Here is a 20,628-nt window from a genome sequence, read left to right as displayed (position 1 = left end):
TACCTCCTTAATGTGCAACACTTTTTTATATTAAATAAATCCAAAGAGGAAAAAAGATTAAAAAAAAATAGACAGGTAAAGGAAGTTCCTACAAAAGTCGACCAAATGTAAAGTTCTCTTTATGTGCTACATAAGAGGAATTGTTATTAACTTAATTGAATTTTTTAAAATACCCAAAAAAGATATTTTGTTTAACTTTTTGACAAATTTGGAAACTTTTTTTAATGGCAACAATTGGTCCTTTTTTAACAACTTAGATACATTTTATACAACACTTAATTAAAAATTAAAGCTAAGAAATATTTGGAAGCTTTATTAATGACCTATATCCAAGAAAAGACCATTTTAGTTGAATTATTTTAATTTTTTACATCACAACAGGTGTCTAGCAAACATTCATTCATCCATCTTCCAAAATTGTTTATCTCTTGAACACTGAAGAAGTCACTGGCAACACTTGACCCTAGGCATGCTTAAATTCAAAGTGGAGTCATCTGGACCCTACAAGACAGTGTGCTGTCTTTAATTTTTTTTCAAGGATTTTTTTATCTTTACTGATGTCCGTGGCAGACATAAAATCCTTAATTAAGCCTGTTTTGGGGCTGTGAAAGAAAGTCAGAGTCCCCCCAAAAATCTGTACTGCAAACTCAGCACAGAAAGGACCCACCTAGGATTTGAACCAGGGCCTTTCTCGCTGTGAGGCCAGAGTGCTATCCTCTGCACCACTGTGCCGCCTGCCTCTCACAAACAGTGGCCTAAAAATCTGATTTTGTCAAATATTCTAAACCACATTATCCTTTATGTGTAAAGAAACAATTCTCTGTCTTATTTGACCCCATAACGTAAAACTTTAGTGTTAACAAAAGCTTCAGTCAGTCTGGACAGATTAAAAGCAGGACAGAGGAGAAGAGGGGAGGAAGGATGCCACAGCCTCGCAGCTCATGAAGCAAATCTGGAGCTGTGAGCTTGAGTTACACTGCCAGACAATGGGCTTCTTTCACCCGCCATCTCACACGCTCCCTCACAGATCCACGCACACACTCTTAACACAGAGCCGTTCTGTCTCCAAAACTGTTGTCTCTCTTGTTGCTAAATATTTTGCTCCTATTATTTCATTATAGCCCCCTTTCCCCGGCTTTCCTGCGCTATATTTCATTTTTCTGTGCTTGTTTTCGTTAGCCTGATTGGTGCACATTTGCCCTTTCGCATATATCTTACCTGCGATTGGCGATGATAAGAAAGGCCGTGTTCATCTGTGAAATCCTGCTGGCATTGTGTCAAAATTGTCATTCTCAAATTCCCTTGGAGTTTTCCTTTTTCGTTTCTCTTTCTGGCTTGTTACTTCCTTCCTCCATGCAGTGCTTGTGAGCCCCCAAGCCCCCTCTAAACAGGTGCGGTATGCTTGGCACAGACGTTCAACATTCAGTAATTGGGCTTTGAGGACCCCGTGTCTACACATTATTTGCCTACACCGTGTCTAAATATGTCCTTTGTTGCGCTAACGTCCACTAAAGTCCAGCCTCATCTCCTGGCCTCATCTTGGCTCCCTCCCTTTTCCTTCCCCATCTGTGAGAAGATAATGACAGCCACTATCAATAGGAGTTCCACAGATATGCAGATATTCCCATCAAGTCCTCAGGCTGTTATATTTGTCCATCATCTCTCTTCCTCTCTGCGCTACCTCTTTGTTTATCTTTGCTTGTCTCTTTCCTGACTAGATTCCTCGGCTGCCGGATATTTTTCTTCTAATTTCTTGTTTTTAGTTTGCAGGAAGGCAGAGATAGGAGCCCTCGCGTGGCTTTCCTGTTATTTTTGTGTTTATTTGCATGAACACGTTGTGTCACCTCCACCTATATGTCTGCATAATTAAAGGCATTTCTTTCCTCGAGTGTTTTGATCCAGAAGAGAGAGATCACCTGTCTGCATGCTGCTGTGTTTTCCTCCCGTCTTTAGACTTTTAGCAGCTCTGCAACATTCATTGAATAGTGAATTCACACACACATATGTGCTATTTAAGTGTAGAAAGGTGTTGTCGTACGAGGCAGGTGGCGAGGATCCAATCCCAAGCCCCCTCATCTCTCCAATTTCACGGCCTCACCTTAAATCGTACACAATGCCGACTTGCAGACGCCCTGTTGCCTCCAGTCTTATGTGATGACTGATGAACAGAGAAACCGAGGGTTGGGGTGGGGGTGGGGGGGTCACACGCACACAAACACACGGCCAGGAAAGCACTAATCCCAGCCAGAGGGAAGGTTTTGTGTGCTTGAGTGTGTTAATGAGTGTGCTTCCGTAATGGGGCCACCTGTCTGCTCATTAGCCTCGTTACCCAGCCTTTTAAATGCCCCCAGACTCCGCATCGCGTCTCCTCCTTCTTCTTCTTCTCCCCCTCCTTCCCCCTCCCAACGTCGTTACTTTCGATTTTTCGTCACTGCAGAGGCTGAGCTGTTGTGACATGACGGTAATCTGACATCACCTCGCACAGCCTGGATTATGTCATGACATGCCGGGTTGGTGAGGTGGGTTTTGGGTGTGGCTGCTGTGTGCATCACATCCATACATCGGGGATGCAAAAGCTTAATAAAGCTTGTTTTGAACTCTCATGAACCACCCTAACATAATGCAGGGTGGAGGGCTTTCTGCAAACAGCTGCACCTCCAGCTCCTTCCTTCTAAAGAGCAGCATGATTATGAAAGATCACTGTTTTTATTACTCATGCTCATGCTTGCTTTTTTTGATTATTTGGCTTTGTTTGTTTTTTTTTCTCAGCTTGGCATGCACTTTCTTGTGTTTTGTTTTGTTGTTTTTTTTTAATAGCACAGTAGTTCTGAAAGTTGCTGAGTCAATTTTTCTCACTCGGTTTTTAATACTTTAGGTGGAGTTTCTTTCCCACCAAATTCAGTTAAAAATCTGCTTTTTTATTACTTTGGGGCAGGCGACAATCTCGATGCAAACTTGGCAGAGAAAACACAGTCATTTTTTATCTGCTGCTTAAAAAAAAACAAAGAAAATGCACCTTCTGGTAATACTTTTCTGAAAAACAAAAACTTTGTCTGATAGTACGGAGCCCCGAAAGTGACATAAAAAAAATCTAATTAAAAAAAAAACAGATACTATCCGGTGTGCACCAGGTGCTTTCTGGTGTGTACCGGGTACTTTTTGTCGTGTACCGGGTACTTTTTGTCGTGCACCGGGTACTTTTTGTCGTGCACCGGGTACTTTTTGTCGTGCACCGGGTACTTTTTGGTGTGCACCAGGTATTATCTGGTTTGCACCAGTTAGTTTTAACTCAACTTTTTTTTTTTTTTTTTTTTTAATTCAATGTCTTTTTGGGGGGTTCCATAACATGGTTTCATAAAATAAAATATAAAGACCCATTCCAATGCAAATAGTGTTTTTAACATGTACTTGAAGCTTTTTTCTCATGATGGAAGACATATACAAAGAAAATTAGGCTCAATATTGCATTTTTGAGTATATCTTTATTCAAATTAAGAGAGCAAACAAAAAATAGATCAAAAGATTTTTTTGGATGGGACTTTAAATATTTTAATGTCTTTTTGTAGGTTTTTACCTCTGAAGCTTTTCTGAATTGTTATAACTATTCAGTAAGATATTTATACAGTATTTTAACACCAGCTGATTCCATCTTTCATTATTAATGGTCTCTCTATGTTGCTATCAAAAGGCTGTCTTCCCATTTTTGCAAAAAAAAACCTAACAGCAAATTCTCTGACAGCTGAAAAATGCTTGTCAAGTGGTGATCCATCTCATGTCACAACATTTTCCGGCTCCTTTCAGCAAACTCCATTCCAACCTATAAATTCATATAAAATGATGGGCGATTTCTTGCGCAACCCTTCCCCGTCCTCCCCTTTCAGCCATCATCTTCCCACCTACTCTCAGTCTGTGTGTCAGAGAGTTGTCTGGGTTGTTGCCAGTGAAGTTACATGAGACAACAGGCGGCTGTACATTCCTTCTGAACATAACTTTGCACTCAGGGGGATTCCTTCCTCCTTCTCCGTCTCGTCTACTCTCCATTTCTGTTTTTTTTCTCCCTGAGCTGTTGTTTTTCTTTTTTCTCTGAGAGCTGTGGTTTCCATTAGAGGCATTCTTCCTTTTTGTCTTGTGATATAGAGAAAATGCTGTTAATGCTAAACCGCATGAAGCTTTTGCACTAAAATAAATTAGTCTTCATACACTCCTTTGGCAATGATCAAAACACAACTTCAAGTGTGTTTTTTGAATGTCTTGCATTGAGATCAATATTTTTTTTTTAATTCTTTTACATTTGTTGCTTCCAGGTTGATTATTTCTAGCTTTCACACTTGACTGTTTGGTCCACACTAGTTTCTTTTTTTACCCTCTGATTATCTGTTTAGAAAACGTATGTTTGGTCTGAACTCTGGTTCAGACTAAACCTTGTAGTCCATGTTTGTTTAACAATACCACCTTTACAAAAACAGCTATTGTAGGAAAGTGAGATTTTTGGTGGTGCATTTCCCCTAAGCACTATGCAAAAGCACAATAAGCTAAATATATGAGTGGTTTTTGTGTTATTATTTGAAAAAGGTCTGTTTGTCTGTGTCGATATGAACAAGAGTCTTTGATTGCCTTTTACCACATAAGTGCTCAAAGTGCTGTTCTAAGTTATTTTATAGTTGGGGTCATTGCTGCTATCAAATTGTTCCGTTTATGTAAATTTTGAAATCTTTTTAAAATGTTGTAATTTTTAGAACTTAAAAAGCCTCTATTTGGCATTTGGTCTAATAAGACCTGATAAATTATTGATGTAATTTATTTGTTATGCTATTTCTCTTGACATGAGCTAAGAATTCTGTCTAGATGGTGTTTCGCAATTGTAGCACAGCAGTCAATATTTTCACTATTAGCAAATGTGGTATTTATTTATTTTTTCTTTTTTTTATCAAAGCAGCCAGATGAGGAGGTCTTGAATTTTCTGGTTTTGTCTAACCATCAACACCTACTTGTGAAAAATGACTGAATTCACTGTAAAGTCATTGATTGATCCAATTTTGGAGATTGCATGCAGTACACCAATCAGCTGCAACAATAAAGCCACAGAGCGACATTGATTACTCCATTCCACAGGCGTCTGTCAAGAGGTGCATATTTGGCAGTAAATGAATAGTCAGTTTTGAAAGTAGATTTGGGGGGGATTGGGAATGCATGACGATCAGTTGGCAAATCTGAGGTGGCATAATGACAGGGGGAAAGCCTTGCGGTGATTACCACCCAAATATGAACAAAAGTCGTGTGCTGAGTGCTAAATATGCATTGATCTGGTTCAATTCAAGGTCTGTTGCTTAAATATTAAGATTTGCCTCTGTAAACTCTTTCTGGGCACTGCAGAAAAGGCTTCTTGAGATATGCTTTTCATATTGGTCACTTTTTTTTTCTTCTTCTCCTTCATGTGGATTTTCAGGAATGGTGCCAAGCTAACGAGCTGGGAACGGCTTCAAAATTCCTGCAGGAATTTAGGAAGTGTTTGAACATCCCACAGAACCTGCTGAGGAATGGTTTCAGACAAAAACACAATGTAGCAGCAAGTTCGTTTGAAAAGAAAATTCAAAGTGGCATTGTGGTAAATTCTTTTATAGCGCTCTTCTGCCTTTATTAAGCCCCAAAGCGATTCACGGTCACAAGTCCCTTTCACACACACTGATGGTGGCAGAGCTGTCATCCAATATGCTAGCCAGACCACAAGGACGCTGAACCTCACATTGCTCCTGGTGGTCTGACAGGCAACCTTCCGATTAGAAGTTGCCGAAGAAATAGAGTGGTCAACCTCTGATTGGAGGATTGCAAGTTCAATTCCCGCCCTAACATCCACTTTTTGTTGTTGGATAAGGCACTGAACCTCACATTGCTCCTGGTGGTCTGACAGGCAACCTTCCGATTAGAAGTTGCCGAAGAGATAGAGTGGTCAGTGGTCTTTCTGGTTTGCCGCCCATTTCATGACGTCAACCTAGAGCCCGCCTCGGTAGCATGTCTCCATTTAACCCACAAAAACAAATGACATCCAAACCGCTTATTCTTAAAGTTGATGCTAAAATGAAACGCCGATTAATGCTAGCTTTGCAGAGAAAGTAGGTGTTAGCTTGGGGGCAGTGCTGGCAGCACAGATGCTTCATGGAAGGGGCTGTTCCCCACTTGTGATGTCACAATGTGAGGGCCCACTCGTTTTTGCAGATTGGGAGGTGCTGGTGCTCATGAACGCTCAGAGATCCATGAATGGAGTAAATTACCTCTTTGGATTTTATTTTTTTGTAAGGAATTGACATTATAATAAACTTAAAAGCTCAAAAAATTTGATTTTTGCATGATATCGGCAGTTTAAGTGCAACAGGGGGAGTTGCCTAAAGGACTTGAAAAACTAGCCAATGGAGTGAAAGTATGACGGTAAACAAACCAGCATAAAACATCAACAGCACGATCAAATTCAGTCCACCCGCTCAAGCTCAAGAATCCAAAATATGGGTCTTGAGTAAAGTTTTAAAAAAGGTTGAATGGGGAGTCCTGTCTGATCTGAAGAGGGAGCTTGTTGCAAAGTCTAGGACCAACAGTAAAAAAATAAAAACTTTTGCGAGGTAATCACAACATGAGCTTCCCTTTTTCAAATCTATTCCTGATGCGCATTTTATCTTCAGGTTATAAATTAGTATGTCTGGATGTCTGAGTCCAGATGCTCTTATTGATCAATTCAAAGTGAGTGAGTTCCAGGGCAGCCAGACAGAAACCCTTTCAGACTTTCTCTGAGACTGAACCGTCTATTTCTGTCTGTCCCAATGCGTCACCGTTTGCCAGGATACACTGCATGAAACGGCAGCCGTGGTGCGACGATTGGAAGAGGAAAGCCTGGAGGGGAGGGGGCACGATAGGTCAGATTCTCATAGAATCTGAGATGGAAAAGGCACATGTTCGGTTGGGTTCGGTTGTCCATGCCCCGAAGCCTGTGCTTTAGAAAAAGCCTGACATGTTTTTGTCACGCACAACTTGATGATTAATTGCTTTCGGTATGCCTGAATGTAGGTGTGTTCCTCTTTTTGTTTGGCAGTCGGGGAGCAGGAAGGACTCTGAGGCAAGTCTATCGTGCTGCAAGTTCTGGCATGTTGCTTGGCTCTCGGAGTGCTCGCAGGACTGGAGACAAACACACAGTGATGGTTGATTTCCTCTGCTTTTTCAGGCAGCACATTCCACGGGTCTTTTCCGTGCCTCAGCATACACAGTAGAGATGCTTGCCAGCTCCAGCAGAGCATTCCCTGATAGAGCAAACTCCCACCCTCCAAGCAAAAACTTTCTTAGCAGAACAGAGTTGTCAGAATTGGACCAACTTCTCTGTAATTTTAGGGAGAAATCTAAATGAGAAAGTGAAACAAAAACACATTTCCATCACATTCTACCGGTTTTTTCCACAGTAACAGACGTTTTTACTGGAAATGATATTAGTAAATAGGGTTGGGAATCACTGGATACCTCACGATGCGATGCGATACGCGATACATGGCTCACGATATCGATGATAATGCGATAATTGGTAAATATCGTCTCTAATAACTCACATTATATAGAAGAACACACAACATAACTTGTCTTATTTTGTGCAACAAATAATAGACACTTTTGTGGATATCAGTAATACTATGTCTTTAACAAGCACTGGCACCAATTAAATTGGAATTATCTGTAAAATTCAGTGATAACAATAGTAAATATGAACAGCAGTGCCAATAATTATCGCAAAATTGTTGTAAACAACAGAAAAAAAATTTACTAATTCAAGTCGCTGCCAGGCACATTGGTGCTGACGACAGCCAGTCTTAAAATGGGCGCCCCCTATCTACCTCCAAAGGAACGTCTCATCAAAGGATGACGCGTATAACGTTTAACAGCCTCTTCAAATGAAAATAAAAGATTAATAATTGGTGAGAACCCAGCAAGAATCAAACGTAGGACAAAATTTTGCGATATATCGCAATATCAATATTTTGGCACACCTATATTAGTGAAGCATAAAACATTTAGTGTAAATCTATACATGTATTCTATCCTGTTATGTGTAAATTATATATTTTGTAGATCCTTCATTTTTTTTTCTACATAAAAAAACTGTTTTTCTTGTAGAAGTTACATCAGTTTTCTTCTTGTTTTTGCTTTGGATTCTTCCATGCTGGGTCTGAACACCCAAGGAACTAAACCCCCCCGAGGGAGGTCTGGCCGCCTGTAAAAAGATCCGATAGAACCAATTTAATTTCCGATTGTTTTCCTTCTCTTTCTGACCGAGCGCCTCACTCAGGCCGTGTGACGGATTGTTGCCAATTCTTGGGGTCGAGCGGTGAAGCAGGAAGCACAAAATGCACAATGACATCCTGTCAAGAGTCTGCTTTCAGACTATCAAGTTTTTCTGTAAAACGATCAACAGAAATAACAGGCTGTTTTACATTATTCCTGTCCTGGGAGTGGAATCAGCGCCGCTCTCTGATGGGAAAGGTTTTTGGTCAGTGCGTCTCCAGAGGAGCGTTAGGGGAACAAACTTGTCCTCCTGTCCCTCTGAGAGAAGCGTCAGGGATGTTCGGGGTATGAACTTGACACACTCTCTTTCTAGGGAAGCTACAGTATGGAAAAACAGAACTAGGCTTTGCGTCATTTCTTGTTAAATAACCCCATGAGCCCTCAAAGCTGTTTCCTTTAAACCAGCTGGGCTAGCACCCGAGCCTGGACAGAACCGGATTGAGAGCAGGACCGTTTAATCTATTATTTCATTTTTGGAGTCCTTGGGATTTATATTGAAGAACATTGTGTAGGGAGTTGTTGTGTTTCTGGTTCGTAAACACTCCTCCAAACACGGCGGTTAAGTTGATTTCCTGCATTATGCATGGAATTTTAGTTGGCCTTAATTTCACCCTCTAATTTTGTAATAAAATTAGTCCAGAAAGTGCGGCAAAATGTGAAAGTAAGGTGCATATAAAAAGGAGAATACCGGGTAATGATCAAGGTCTGACTTCACAGAAGACTGCAGAATGCTGCAGTGACTTATTTTAAGATGTGGGTGGCAAGGCAAAGCAAAAAAGATTATCTTAGAGATTTCTTCAAACGCTCGTCGCTTCTTACAATCAATTGCATCGGAACAAGGACAGTTTTTTAAATGTCTTAGCCCCCTCATGAGCAGTTGTCCATGCAAATGGATGAATCAGTTTTAAACAGTAAGTGGATATCTGCAGAACAGTTTATCGATGATATTGAAATATCTAATAACAGAGAAAAAATGGCAGAAACACTTAGATTACTTGTTAGGACGACATGTTTGTAGTGGTTTGAGACTTTTTTTGGCTACTTTACAATTTACTCCATCATTTTCATTCAATTTCATCTTTAACTGATTTTTTTTCATTACCGTATATTACACAATTATTAAACAATTAACCTGAAAGTGTAAAAAAACTTAAATTCCAATTGGGAAATGTCATATTTTTTGCTGCAAAGATCACAAAAATTAAAAACAAACTGTTTTTATGTTTTAAAGCAAAGATCTAAAGTTTATAGATACAAGAAAAATGTGTAATTACAAAAACAAAGCAAAGGGATGGGCAATATATTGGTGCCAGTATCAATATCGGACAATATTTGCATAATTTGAGTTTATCAGTATTGGTCAGATATGAAAAAATCCACTATTATTGTTTTCAGATACACTTTACATTTGAAATGTGTACTTGTTTATGTGTCATAAATCATAGTCAGTTGTTCCACCTGCTTTCATATATATATATATATATATATATATATTAATAGGGATACATGCTGTTCCTAATAGATCCCTGGCAATGGGAAGCTTATGGCTATTGTCTAGTATAGCTTATGTCTAGTAGTCAATGAATGGTCTGAATGTTTTCAGATATATTTTCAAAGTTTTAAGTGATAGTTGTTCTTGCTGTATGTTAAAAATTTCAAGTGCAATGTGATTGTACAATATTTCTAATAAAGAAACAAAAAGCAAATCTGAACTTTGTGATTTTGTAGACACTTAAATATCAGTATTGACAAATATCGACTATTGGTATTGGCTGGAAGAAAACGATTTGAATAAAGAAATACTCAGAAATGCAATTTGAGGCTTAATTTTCTCGATATAAGTCTTCCATTATCAGAAAAATACCACAAGAATATGTTAAAAATACCAAAAACACAATTTTAATTGGAATGGGTCTTTAAAAAGAACAAAAAACACTAAGAGGGAGAGTTTTGAGACAGAAAGTACATCGATTTTTTTTCCTGCTGTAGCTTAAAAATACACATGAATATACACATTTGAAGATATGTAAAAAAAAAAAAACATATACACCATATTTTGCTGAACCACATATACCATTTCTTGTCATTTAGACGACATAAACTAACCTTTCTCCGAAATTGATTATTGTCTGTAAAGTTCCCGGTTTGGCAATAACTACAGAGCTCATACAGGGAAGAGGAGGGCAAAGAAAAGGCCAGAAAGAGGAAGATTTAAAGAAGGGAAGTTGAGGGTTAAAGAGAAAGTAAAAAGGGATGATTTGCAGCTCACAGGAAACAAGCTCTTCAGAGAGCGTAACCAGACCAGACATAAAGTGTTTCCTCTTGATAAGGCCTACCAGGCTCACATGATGCCCTTTTTGCAGAGCTGCATCGCATTTTCCTGACAATATTTGTAATAATGCAGCTGGTGTTTACACAAATATCCTAAAAAAAGCTAAGATTTTTAAGTATTTATAGTTTTGAAAAAGGGAAAAAAAAAATTGTCATGCATAATATTTTCTCTTCACCTTGAAACAAATAGATGGGGAAAGGAGGGTGTAACATCTTTAAAAGGAAAGATGGAAGAAAGATTTCCCGGCATCTTTCCTTCTCACCTGGGCGGCGTCATGCTGCACGCTCAACCTTCACTTTTAGATTTGGTTACAAGACCCAGGATAGAAAGATTCCAAAAAATGATGACAAAACTTGTTCACCTGCAGTCTTTCAGTCTCTCCGTTATGCCCTGCAGACAGTCGAGCTGAATAAATCAAAAACCAACCTGCACATTTTTGAACTTATTAATGCAAATTTTTTTCCAGCATCTGTTAAGTACGCCTTTTCCTATTTCTTGGAGGTTTAGTGAAAATTTTACAGCAGGTAGATGGAGTCTCTGAGAGGCCCCCTCAGGGCGCCACTTTTTAACTCTCAGCCAGAGGACGACGATCTTAAATCTGTGCAGTGACAGCCTGACTGACATTAACATTAGCTTTGAAGTTAATTTTACAAGCGCTCCAGCCATCAGCAGTATGGCCTGCGTCTGCGTGAGCTGATGGGTGTCTGGCGAGGGATGGAGGAAGGGGGCTCGCGTGCAGGTTGGAACATCATTACCTGGGGATCTGAGTCTGCAGCCAGACTAAATGTCTGCCTGACCCAGAGGTCACGACAGGCAGGAACGCCGCTTGAGAGCATTTATTAGGGTTTGCGCTGATGTGTGGTTGGAAACGCATCCTGTGAGTTTGTGTGCTTTTTTTGTTGTTTTGTTTTTTTCACAAAGTAATATGCTTGAGCCTTCATTATAGCTGGAGCCATAACTTTGATAAATCACTTGGGCTCGGGGCCCTCACTGCTTTCACAGTATTAGAAAACTAATTGAAATTCTCCTCCTCCTCTTCTCAGTCCTTCCTTTTTTCTGTTTCCTTGTTGTCTTTCTCCCTTCCAGTCTGTGCAGCGGAGGCCCAAAAGTCTGCTAGCTTTTCTCTTTTTTTTGTATTTTTATTATTATATTTTTTCTGTGGGGAAGCTAGGAGGGGAAATGTCATCACTGATTTAATAGCCACATTTTTACAGCGGGGGCACACACAAACACTTCTGATAATGTCATCATAGGAATCTCCATAATGTACCCTGGTCTCCTGCAGACTTCCCATCGACCCGCTTTTAATAAGATCGAGGGAAGATTGGAGGTGATGGGAGAGATTTTGGGTTAACACCGATGGGATTTGGAGTTTAGGAACTTGTATTTGTGGCTGAGATCCCCCTGCTGTCGCCGGGATTGAAGAAGCGTTTGGTTTGTTGCCTGGGACCTCCCAGCTGCCGCTGGATTGAAGGTTTATCCTCCTGATTGTCCATGATTCCCCTGCTGCTTCTTGATTCGTTTCATCTTCCCGGATCTGTTTGTGCGCTTCACCCACCGCGGCTTTATTGATGAATTTTGCTTTTACTGTACAGCATCTGCTCGGCGCTGCTTGGTTTAGGATTTGTGTTTGTGCGGGATCTCCTTCACTAATGCTGGATTTGGTTGGACTTTGGCTTTTTTTTTTTTTATTATCCAGGCGCTGCCACTGTTTGTTTGACACTTTGGGCTTTGCGACCTCCCAGCAACCGCTCTGCTCTCTCCGGGCGCGCTTTGTCATGTGAAGCCAAAGATTTAGCGATGAAAGCAGAGAGACGGTGTGTGAATTTGAGGCCGGCTTGTGCGAAGCCGGCGGTTTTGTGGAGTCCTGTCAGCAGCACACAAAACCTCCCTCTGCAAACATTCCTGTGACATGCTGCAAACAGCAGAGCACGTTTTGCCTGCGTGTGGCTGCAATCATAGCTTTCAGGTGGGCTGGCATCACATAGTCACACATGCGCCCGCACATGTAAGTGTGGGGTTAATGAGGATGTGTTGATTGATTAGACTGCATTAATTAGTTGTAGTGTGAGGGCCTGAAAAGGTTTGTGCTCAAGCGTTCCCACTTGGAAAACATTGAGCTGTGCTATGCACCATTACTTTACAGCCGGAGCCGGCGGGATGAGTCAGCGCCAGGCCTCATACGCGGGGTGTGAAGCGTGAGGAAAGATGTTTACTGTGAGCCGGGAGACGTAAGGATGTTTGCAGTGTGGAGTTGCGCAGATGTGCTTGTGCCAGCAGTTTCTCTTCCGGCATATTGTGTCCTGAACTTTGTTCCCTCTCCTCCTCCTCCTCGTGTTTCTTTTCTCATTTGCGCATCACAGATCTGCTTTTCATAAACCAATATAACAGGACACACAGTATGACAACCTTTGTCTTTTGCTTTGACACATAAGGATGTAGATCTGAGTCTGTAAAGCATTGCAGATACTGCCACCCCATGGTTGTAAGTGGAATTACATGTGGTTAAGACATTTTTTTCCCCTGCTACAATTTTTACTTCTCATCTCTATGGAGCAACTTGATCTGGGCAGACTTATTGATTTTGCAAAACTGCAATGTAATTAACCCTGAGCTTAAGTCTTTCGATTGGATTGAGTTAGCATGTATTACTCCTCTAAATTTACATCACTTGAACTTTTCATTTCAGTCATTTTTAATCTTCTCTTCCTTTCTTTTGTGTCCTCCTTTTGCCCCCCCAAACAGGAAATTTTACTACATCACCCTGCTAAGAGACCCCGTGTCACGCTACCTCAGCGAGTGGAGGCACGTGCAGCGAGGGGCCACATGGAAGACGTCGCTGCACATGTGCGATGGACGGACTCCGACCCCGGAGGAGCTGCCCTCCTGCTACGAGGGGTCCGATTGGTCGGGGTGCACTCTGCAGCAGTTCATGGACTGTCCGTACAACCTTGCCAACAACCGGCAGGTACAGAGATAAGTTTCAGTCAGGTTTGCTGACACACTTAGTTTTCAGAGGCATCCATTATCCTATCATACTACCATAGTCTCAAAAATGAACTAAAAAAATGCATTTTTTTTCTAGGTTCTCATAAAAACCTGTTTTGAATAGCTTAAGTAAGAAAGATTATACTCTAGTAACACTTTTACACTGGTAGAAGTATGCCTTCTGGCCATAAACCTGATTTTTTTTTCCTCACTATCTCATAGTTCTCACCTCACTGTGTCCACCAGCTTATCTCCATCTGAGCCTGAAGGTCCAATTACCCAGGGTCCCTGACTTATATATGACACAAGTGTTCAAAACTTAATGCATCCTGAAGGACCAGCAAGTTCAACATGTCCTCTTGTGAATCCAAATCAGCTGACAGGCTGTCCTTCATTGTAATCCGTCGTGGCAAAATCTGTCATTTTTACTGCAACATTAACTGAAAATTAAGCTATATATAATAATATAATAAATACATAATGATGTAAAGATGATAACATAGTTATAAAGCTTTTTTCTACACTTAATTCGATATTTTTGGCTCTCTCCTATGAATTTCTTGCTAGTACATGCAATTTTTAAGTTTTTTTTTTGTTAAAAAGCTGCAGATTCAATGAGATTTTCAGTAATTTTGCTTTTCTATCATTTATTTATTCAAACTACGTGTAAGAGCCAATCTGAAATAATTTGATATACATCTTGAATTTAATTGCATATGTTTATTAATGAACTTTTAAAAGACCAACTCTGATCATTTCTTATCTTTTTTAAAAGTATTACCACTTTTAATTATAATTATCCTGATTTTAGTCCAGGTAGTAAAGCGCTATATAAGCATAAACCACAGGTATACGTTTATTTAAAGTATTTTAAATTTTGTACATTTGTTTACTGCACCTAAATGAGTTGAATTAGCTGCACTTAGCCTGAAATGAAAGTGTTTAGAGTCTTGCATGGTCGAACCCCAACATACATCTCTGACCTTTTAACCCCGTAATCTTCAGCATCTCCAAAAACCTGTTTTAAGACTAGAGATCTCGTCTTTGGAACTTCCATTGTCACTGCGTGAGATTGACTCTGAGTGTTTTAAATCCCAGGTCAACATGTTTTTATTCAGTTAATTTTAGTCCTTGTATTCCTATGTTTTGAACTTTTAGTAAGCTTTCTTAACATTGGATTTACTACCACTCTGTTTGATTTTATGCCATCTTTTTGTAAAGAACTTTATGATTCTGTCTGTGAAAAATGCTAAAGATATTCCATATTTTTTTGCTTAATTTCTCCTTGTTTCTCAGGTTCGTATGTTGGCAGACTTGAGTCTGGTCGGCTGCTACAACATGTCCACCGTCCCGGAGAAGAAGAGGTCCCAGCTCCTCCTGGAGTCCGCCAAGAAGAACCTGCGAGACATGGCCTTCTTCGGTCTGACAGAGTACCAGAGGAAAACCCAGTTTCTGTTTGAGCGCACCTTCAGGTTGCGCTTCATCAGGCCGTTTATGCAGTACAACAGCACCCGGGCTGCAGGCGTGGACCTGGACAACGCCACGGTTAGTGCTGCTTATCTAAGACCTCGATTATAAAAAAAAAAAATTAAAAAACTTGCATTTTATGTCCAGTTTTCAGCTGCACTCCATTAATTTAACTTGAAATATGCTTTTTATTCCGTTATTTAACAGTAACAATAACTCTACATAATTAGTTTCCATGAAGCCATTAAAGTCTGCAGAAGAATGGACTTTCTCCACTTATGTGAACTTCAGCTCCTGGTTGTTCAGGCAAAGAGCAGAGGGAGGCGTTCAAGTACTCCGCTGCAGCCACTGAAAGTTCGCCCTCTTTATCTAAACACACCAACTGAGTGGCTTTAATGTCAGGGCATTTAAACTGTACGAATCAGTCACAGAATCACTGCTTTCCTCTGCTGGGAATAAATCAAAGCTTCACAGACCGTTACTCAAGCAACTTAAATAACTTCAGACACACAAACTCAATTATAAACACTCCGTACCCGAGCAGTTAAATGGGTAGCCAACCACATCACAGCAGATCCCACTTATCTCCTGCAGATTTTTTTTTCCCACCAATTACCAGCATTTTCTGCAAAGTCACATTTAAGCCAAGTTTGCATAAAATCCCCTTCACTTATTTTCCAGCTGGAGTCTGTATACCGGACTTGTTGTTTTTGCACAAATTCATCCAATAGTTTGTTTTTTTCTGCAACACCATATAAGGCACACAAAATATGTTACTTCTGGATTTTACTGAAAATTTTAATACAAATTGACATCTTGAAGGGAAAATCAATGTAGACCCCCTTAAAAAATGAAATTATTTTTTGGAGAAAAGCTTGTAAATTCAAAGCTGGAAGATATACCAAGAGTAAACATCAATTTTTTTTTTCTTTTGCCGCAGTGCTTTAAAAAAGAAGCTTCAAACAGGTTTTTCACACTTTGATTTGTTCAGTGTGGAAGTTCTTAAGCTCAATTTCCTGCAAAAAAAAGGGAAAAAAAATCCAGCAGTGCACAGCATTTTCTGATTTACACACCAAAACCAGTCGCTCTGAGAGGAGATAAAATGTGGGCAGAGGTATTATTACAAAAAGAAAGTTTTACTTCCTGAAGTCTTGGAGACTGATTTCAAAAATTAAAATAGTTTTTTTTAAAGAAGTCAAAGAAATTTTCTGCTTGAAATTGTGACATTGAAGTCCCATTCTGATCATCTTTTGATATTTTAAAAGTGTTCCCAACGGTCTTTTAATTATAATTATGGCATTTTTTTCCCCAAAATGAAGAAAAAAACTTGTCCTTTTCTAGGACATAGTTTCTGCAGAGCAGCAATAGGTAATCAGAAACTCGCCTCTAAATTGTGGATGGTTTCAATCTCCTCACTCCCTCAACTTACATTACTAATGCATCAAAAATGGCGAGCACTATTGTAGCTATCCAGACATACAGTTTTGAGCCAGATCTCAGCTCAGACTACGGTCATATATACCAAAATGCCGCCACACTGTGACTTGACTGCCAGTTTTTCAGCAAAATCAGCCAGTAGCCAAGGTTTTGAGAAAAAGTTGAAATTGAACAGCCACAGGACAATTTTTTGACATCTGGCAGTGGCCACTGGGCACATTTGGAGGTTGTATGATGCCAGTCCAGTGGCAATCTAGTGGCAGTCCAGTGGCTGTCCAGTGGCACTCTGGTGGCAGTCCGGTGGCAGTCCGGTGGCAGTCTGGTGGCAGACAGGTGGATAGATGGCAGGAAGTAAGCAGCGAGATAATTGACTGATGGGAGGGTCTCCAAGAACCCCAAAATCCAGCTGCCACCACCCCGTGACCACCCAGCTGTTGCCCAGTTTTGTAATAACATCTTCCCCCCTGACTGACCACCGCCGAAGTGCCCCCATTTGCATTCATGACCAAGCCAACAATTAAAAAAAAATATGGGCAGTGCTGACGCCTTCCCATCGAGGGGTGACAGTTTTATATGCAACCGTAGCATCTGACGAGTAGACCAGCTCAGTGGCCTTGTGGTGGAGTGACCGCCCTGAGACTGAATGTTCTCAGTTCAAATCCAGGCCAAGTTATACCAAAGACTCTAAAAATGGGACCCAATCCACCCCAGCTTGACACTCAGCATCAAAGGGGTGGGACCGTTGTGTCTGCATCTCACCACTCCCACAGGGGTTCGGTCAAATGCGGAGAACACATTTTTTGGTGAGTGACAACTAATGGTTCCTTAAATGTAGCTTTAAAACAAAGACTGGCTTCTACAATTAATCTATTTTTTAAAATGTTTCTGAGTCCCAACGACTTGAAAAAAGAAATACTCTGAAATGCAATTTTAAGCTCAATTTTCTTTAAAATATGCCACAGAAATGCCACAAGAACATATTAAAAACACAAATTTCCTCAGAGTAGGTCTTTAAAAATAAGAAAAACCCCTCAGGTTCTGTTTTTCAGTTTGTCCCTCCTCCTCCAGGCTCAAAGATCCAGTGAGTCTTTCCTGATTGAAACTGGTCTCTGACAGACCTGATGGGCGCTCTTTGATAGTCCAAGCCTTTGAGCTGTCTGGCTTCTTGCTGTCCCTCCTGCTGCCGATCACAATCTCTTATTAGCCTCCACACATCATGTCTCTTCCTTCTGTTGTCGCACACAAATACTACCCAGCACTCGGCTGCGGATTTCAAAGGGATTCTCCTAATTAAACACATTTCCCTCATCCTGCTGGATTCCCTCACTGCAGCTCTGCACTCCAATAAAGCCAGCTGCGTCACTCGAGCAAATGCAAAATGCTTTTCTGTTGTCTCTAGCGTTCTAATCTGTCCGTTCCATCTCTTTTCATGCATTTCTGTGCCTCTGCTCTGCCAGCAGTTAGCAGCATTGTGGTTTTGTTTTGTCCACAATCAAGGACAGGCAACCTCATGTTCTTTATAAAACAGAAACACTTCGTTTTTTTCCTTTTTTATGGTTGCTTCTGAGTATTTTTTGTATTTCTTTTTCTTTAATTCTAAGCTCAGATGGCTTGTTTTAATATAGAAGTTTTGTTTTGGGTTCGGTATTCCTATTTTAGGATCGTGCCAAGTGATGAGCGTCTTTCCAGGCTTTGTAGCGTGACCGCAGCAGCTGTTGTTTCCACATAAACGCTTAAGAGGGGAATCAATTTATCAAGCAAATTATATTTAACCATTGTGATATCTGATAATGTCCCCCATGTCATTGTCTAATCATCTGAACAATTTTGCTTGCAGCAGATTGCTGTTAAGCTGCAGTTTGGGCAGAATTTCAGCTCGTTTAGCTTTTAAAGGCTTTTTGCTTGTCATCGCATTGCAGTACATTCAATTCTACTCTCACTTCTATGAAAATAGCTCATGTAAAACAGCTTTTAATGTCATGGAGTTTTTTAAAAATGTAAAAATTCCTCAGAATCATTAGATATTCAATAAAACTTTTCAAAATTAAGAGTTTTTTGTCTTAAGAAAGTGTGTGCTAGTTTATATTACCCAATGTGAAAGGAAAATTACATACATGATGCAGGAGGTAATTACTGGTTAATCCATCCTCACATGTGTCTGACACAAAAACAGGCAAACTCATTAGGAGCTTCTTTGTCAAAACTGCATTAGTAATATGAAGCCTCGCTCTGTAATGAGAAAGAATTCATCTGATCGTTACTTTGGATTGTTTTGAGAACCAGAAGAGGGGAATAATCAGCAGGAAAGCTACGTTTTCAGTTTGATCTATTTTAACCCTCATGCTAGTGCTGGGTTGATGAAATCGATTAATCAATCTTAGCTTAATAGATCAATAATCGATCCATTAAAGTAAAGAGAGATCTAACACAGTGCTAAAGTTCGCTAGCTTGATGCTAACCTATAGCATCAAGCTAGACCTAAACAACCTAAGCATACATTGTGTTGTTAATAAACATATTTATATACTCACAGGCATACATTTTCCAAATCCTCTTAAGGAAATATGTTTAAGTAACCATTTGTGGTCTAGCTTACAGCCCTTCAAACCCCCAACGTAGCATTGCCAAAGACGTAGTCGTCTATAAGTGGATCCAAATGGAGCGGAGCAGAAAGCTTATTTTCTGTCATGAATAAGCTCTTTTTTAAACAGTGTTTTTTCGTCTGCTACTAAGTCACAACAATTTCAATAAAGAAATGCACAGAAATGCAATTTAAACTTTATTTTTCTCACAAAAAATGCCACAAGAACATGTCAAAAACACCAAAAAATTAGATTTTTATTAAAGTGAAAGATTATACCTTAAAACCTTAAAATCTTTTCTCTCCAGTTGTTTTTGTCAAGGGTTTGTTTCTTCTTTATTTTGTCTCATTTCAATGCCCCCTTCTGTTTAAACTTGGACAGATCCAGCGCATCGAGGAGCTGAACGAGCTGGACATGGAGCTCTACGACTACGCCAGGGACCTTTTCCAGCAGCGCTACCAGTTCACCCGGCAGCAGGAGAGGCGGCAGCAGCGCTTCAAGAGCCACATGCAGCAGAGCCACCAGGGTCTGGGCCTGGGCGTCAACCTGTGGCCCTCCCGCAGCCAGCAGAGCATGGTGCCAACGTCGGAGGACAGCGAGGGGGGGAAGGAGGGGCGGGAGGAAGGCGAGGAGGGAGGAAGAACAGAGGAGGCGGGCAGCAGGCTCCCCACCGAGGACTACATGAGCCAGATCATCAACCGCTGGTAGCAACAGAGCGATAACAAGCCACAGACTTGCGTCTGCGTACAAGACCCAAAGGAATGATGGACGGATGAACGGACTTTCCAGAGAGTCCAGCTGTGGAAATCCAAGTGGGTTGCCATGGCAACCTAAGCCTGGTCAATTGCGTCAGCTCTCATTACCGAGGTTTGACCAGTTGTTGCGAGACCCATCTGCCCTTTCCCCCCCTTCTTTGCGTTTCTCTGTCCATCATTACATCACAAGCAGAGGAGGGGGGGTGGTATCACGTTTAGACGTTCCTGACAAACCAGGTCTCCTGCCTTCTCCCGAGTTCCTTCTCTGTGGCCTGATGTGGAACCTGAGAAACTGAAAATAAGAAGTCAGTGAATTCCCAATAATCCTCGCTGAAAGAACAAGGCTGCGTCCTGGAATTGACGAACGAAAAAAACGGGGAAAGCTATGAAAGCGAGCTGATAGCCTTGAACAAATCGAAGGGTGGGAGACTTTGCCAGGAAAAGTTGGACTCCGTTTGTTTAAGAGAAGCTTTTCTGCTTTCATAAATCACCCATCTCATCCCAGAAAATGCTTTTGGCCCTGAAATAATCTCATTTTTAATGATGATTTTAGTTTGTGCTTTGTTAAAAAGCAGAATTGTAATAACTTTAAAGACCAACGTTGCTGCCTAAATATTCCTTTTTTATTTCTGTTTTTACTTTTTATTTTTTTAAGTCGAAAGGATGGGATGAACGGACCATAGCCATTACTGAAGCCTCGCTTGGTGCGCCTGTTTTTCTGTTAAAGGTTCCCAAAGCTACTGTTGCTTAACAA

General features: G+C 40.5%; 1 protein-coding gene and 1 long non-coding RNA gene across 2 annotated transcripts in view; one reads left to right on the top strand and one right to left on the bottom strand.

Annotated features, from left to right (window-relative positions):
- hs6st1a (heparan sulfate 6-O-sulfotransferase 1a) overlaps positions 1-20,628 on the top strand; it is a gene marked incomplete at its 3' end in the record, with an annotated part of 60,353 nt that extends 39,725 nt beyond the window's left edge. Inside the window, 3 exon segments of the mRNA XM_024278719.1 lie at positions 13,391-13,613; positions 14,930-15,178; positions 19,501-20,628. Of these exon segments, the coding sequence (XP_024134487.1) occupies positions 13,391-13,613; positions 14,930-15,178; positions 19,501-19,827 (799 nt within the window).
- Positions 2,791-6,967, bottom strand: LOC118598019. Its single transcript, XR_004947059.1, has 2 exons — positions 5,914-6,967; positions 2,791-5,770 (listed from the first exon to the last, which is right to left on the bottom strand). It is a non-coding gene; the product is annotated as an uncharacterized LOC118598019 (long non-coding RNA).

Source organism: Oryzias melastigma, linkage group LG22, assembly GCF_002922805.2.
Source record: "Oryzias melastigma strain HK-1 linkage group LG22, ASM292280v2, whole genome shotgun sequence".
Classification (NCBI taxonomy): domain Eukaryota; kingdom Metazoa; phylum Chordata; class Actinopteri; order Beloniformes; family Adrianichthyidae; genus Oryzias; species Oryzias melastigma.
Note: the sequence above shows the minus strand (reverse complement) of the source record. Positions and strands in the feature narration are given on the sequence as shown.